At 47.6% G+C, this 2,355-nt stretch overlaps 1 protein-coding gene across 1 annotated transcript in view; it reads right to left on the bottom strand.

Moving 5' to 3' along the window:
* Positions 1–2,355, bottom strand: part of LOC104991004 (melanoma-associated antigen D2) — a gene marked incomplete at its 3' end in the record, with an annotated part of 8,535 nt that continues 6,180 nt past the window's right edge. The window contains exons 9-12 of the mRNA XM_010843380.1: positions 2,334–2,353; positions 1,936–1,998; positions 720–834; positions 1–288 (exon numbers count right to left, since the gene is read on the bottom strand). Coding sequence (XP_010841682.1) covers positions 1–288; positions 720–834; positions 1,936–1,998; positions 2,334–2,353 — 486 coding nt within the window. The remainder of the gene's footprint in view (positions 289–719; positions 835–1,935; positions 1,999–2,333; positions 2,354–2,355) is intronic.

Genomic DNA, 2,355 nt, shown 5'->3' with positions numbered 1-2,355 from the left:
ACCAAAGTTGCCACCAGCACTGGCACCAGCACTGGCACCACCACTCTCCTGGGCTTTGGCTTTAGCTTCAGCTCCTGCCTGGATACGGGCTTTGGCCCAGGGTCCAATATCAGCTTCATCCCAGTTGCAGGGCCCAGCAGCATTCTCAGAGCCGAGCCCAATGCCCATCTGAGCTCTAATCTCAGCCCTTGCCTTGGCTTCAGCTGCAGCCTCAGCTGCAGCCTTCATATCTGCTTCCATTGCCTCTCGGTACTGAGCTGCCCATTCCTTAGGGTCCTTCTTTTGTACCTACAACAGGAAGAACAACCATCTGAAGGATCTAAATCTGAGCACCAAGTGCCTGCTCTATGCAAATTATGATACCATGCTGCTACTGCTGCTGCTGCTGCTAAGTCGCTTCAGTCGTGTCCGACTCTGTGCGACCCCATAGACGGGAGCCCACCAGGCTCATACCTAATATTTCAGCTCTGCTTTGAAACTTACTATCTCTGTGACCTTGGACATGACACCTAACAACCTCTGAGCCTGAGTATTCTCACTTGCAGTAAGGCAATGACATGTCAGTTGTAAGTATTAATTGATTCAAATAAAGTGTTTGCACATTAATACAGGCTTCAGAATGTTCATGCATGAACCACAGACTGCTCTGCACACAGCCTACCCCAGACAGTGGCACCCCATGCTCTTGGTATGCCAAGCTTGGGCAGTTCTCCAATTACCTTGCAGGCAAACTTGAGGACTTTCATTTTGCTGGTTTCATAATAAGAGCGCAGGCCCCAGAAGAACTCATATTCAGGGGGATTGCTATTAGGGACTCTGACATAGTCCAGGTACCTTGAAAAGAGAGGGTCAAAGCCTTTATGTCTATAAGACCACTAATGGCCCATTCATGCATTTAGGTGGCAAACTCCCCCACTGACTACTGCAGCTTTTCTTCCAATCTTCAGCCCTATCTCACTGACCCTACCCAGCAGCCATGTGGAGGTACAAGGGGCCTGTATAGAGTATTTCTTCATAGGAAGGCCACAAGTTTTGTGCCCCTGTCACAATAACCCAGATTCCTATTGGGTGTATTGCAAATAGAGAAGCCAGTTCTTTAGGCCCCCTGCTCTGAACACACCCCACCAATGGGCTCATCCGTGGCCTGGCTGAACCCTGGTACAGTCCATCCTAGGAAATGACTGTATGGGACAAAACAGTCAACCAAGAGCAGCGGATTCAATGCATACTCTCGAACATTTGTGTGTGAGCATACAGGTATGTGGGCTGGTACAGCTGCGTGAGTGCACACATGTTCTCCAAGGACCAAGAACAGGGTGGGACCTGGCCAGAAAAGTCAGGAGGACTGGGCTTCAGATCCAAATGGGTCCTTTACCAGCCAGGGCCATGTTCAGACTTCTACTCTCTGAGCCCCAGGCTCCTCAACTGATACTGGGGTTGGGATGATGGCAGCTATTCTGCAGAGTAGCTATGAAAACGAAATGAGATGTTCAAGTCAAGACTCCAGGACAGTACATTGCTGCCTAAAGCTACCTTCTATGGCATTTCTTTATGGAAATTAATTTCTATGAATCCCCAGCTAGCATAGTAAAAAGAATCAAGGTATTGAAGTCAGGATTTAAATACAACTCTTCTATCTGCTGCCTGTATAACCCTGAGCAAATTACTTCACCTCTGTCAGTTTCAGTTTCCTCACACATACAATACTGGTGATGACAATCCTTCCCCTGAAGAACTGCTCCAAAGGCATATATGAGAGCACAAGTAGGTCGGTAAACGTGTACTCATGTTCTCTGCCACTACCTCAGGAATAAGCTACCACTTGCATATGCACTTATATAACATGCACAGGCACATGCACATGCACCATAGCTTTATCACTCATTTCGAAGACAGGCAAAATGCATGGAACACAGCAACACCATACAGACTTACTTCTGCTTCACAAACTCATCAGTAATGAGCTTCTTCACATCTCCAAAAAGCGAATGATGTATCCTTACAGTAGAGAACGATAAAATAAATAAATACATACATAACTATATACACAGATAAATATAACTGGGGCTACAGCACTTCCCAGATATGGACAGAGACATTTCCCACATGGAAAAGAAGCTTCCAGCATAAGATGGAAATTCCATAGAAACCCAAGAGTCAGTGACATAGAGCAGAGTTCAGGACCATTTCCCCATCCACCTAGGTCAGAACCCTGGACCCAATCCAGCACCCCCGCCCACCCCACCAGACCACCAGGCTGATGCAATCCTGGGACCATCCTCTCTTGCCAAAGGACAACACGGACAGCAAGTGCTGACAGAGTCCAATCATACCCAGGGCGCAGCCCCAACTTGC

The sequence above is a fragment of the Bison bison genome, unplaced genomic scaffold (assembly GCF_000754665.1).
Source record: "Bison bison bison isolate TAMUID 2011002044 unplaced genomic scaffold, Bison_UMD1.0 scf7180017847481, whole genome shotgun sequence".
In the NCBI taxonomy this organism is placed as follows: Eukaryota; Metazoa; Chordata; class Mammalia; order Artiodactyla; family Bovidae; genus Bison; species Bison bison.
Note: the sequence above shows the minus strand (reverse complement) of the source record. Positions and strands in the feature narration are given on the sequence as shown.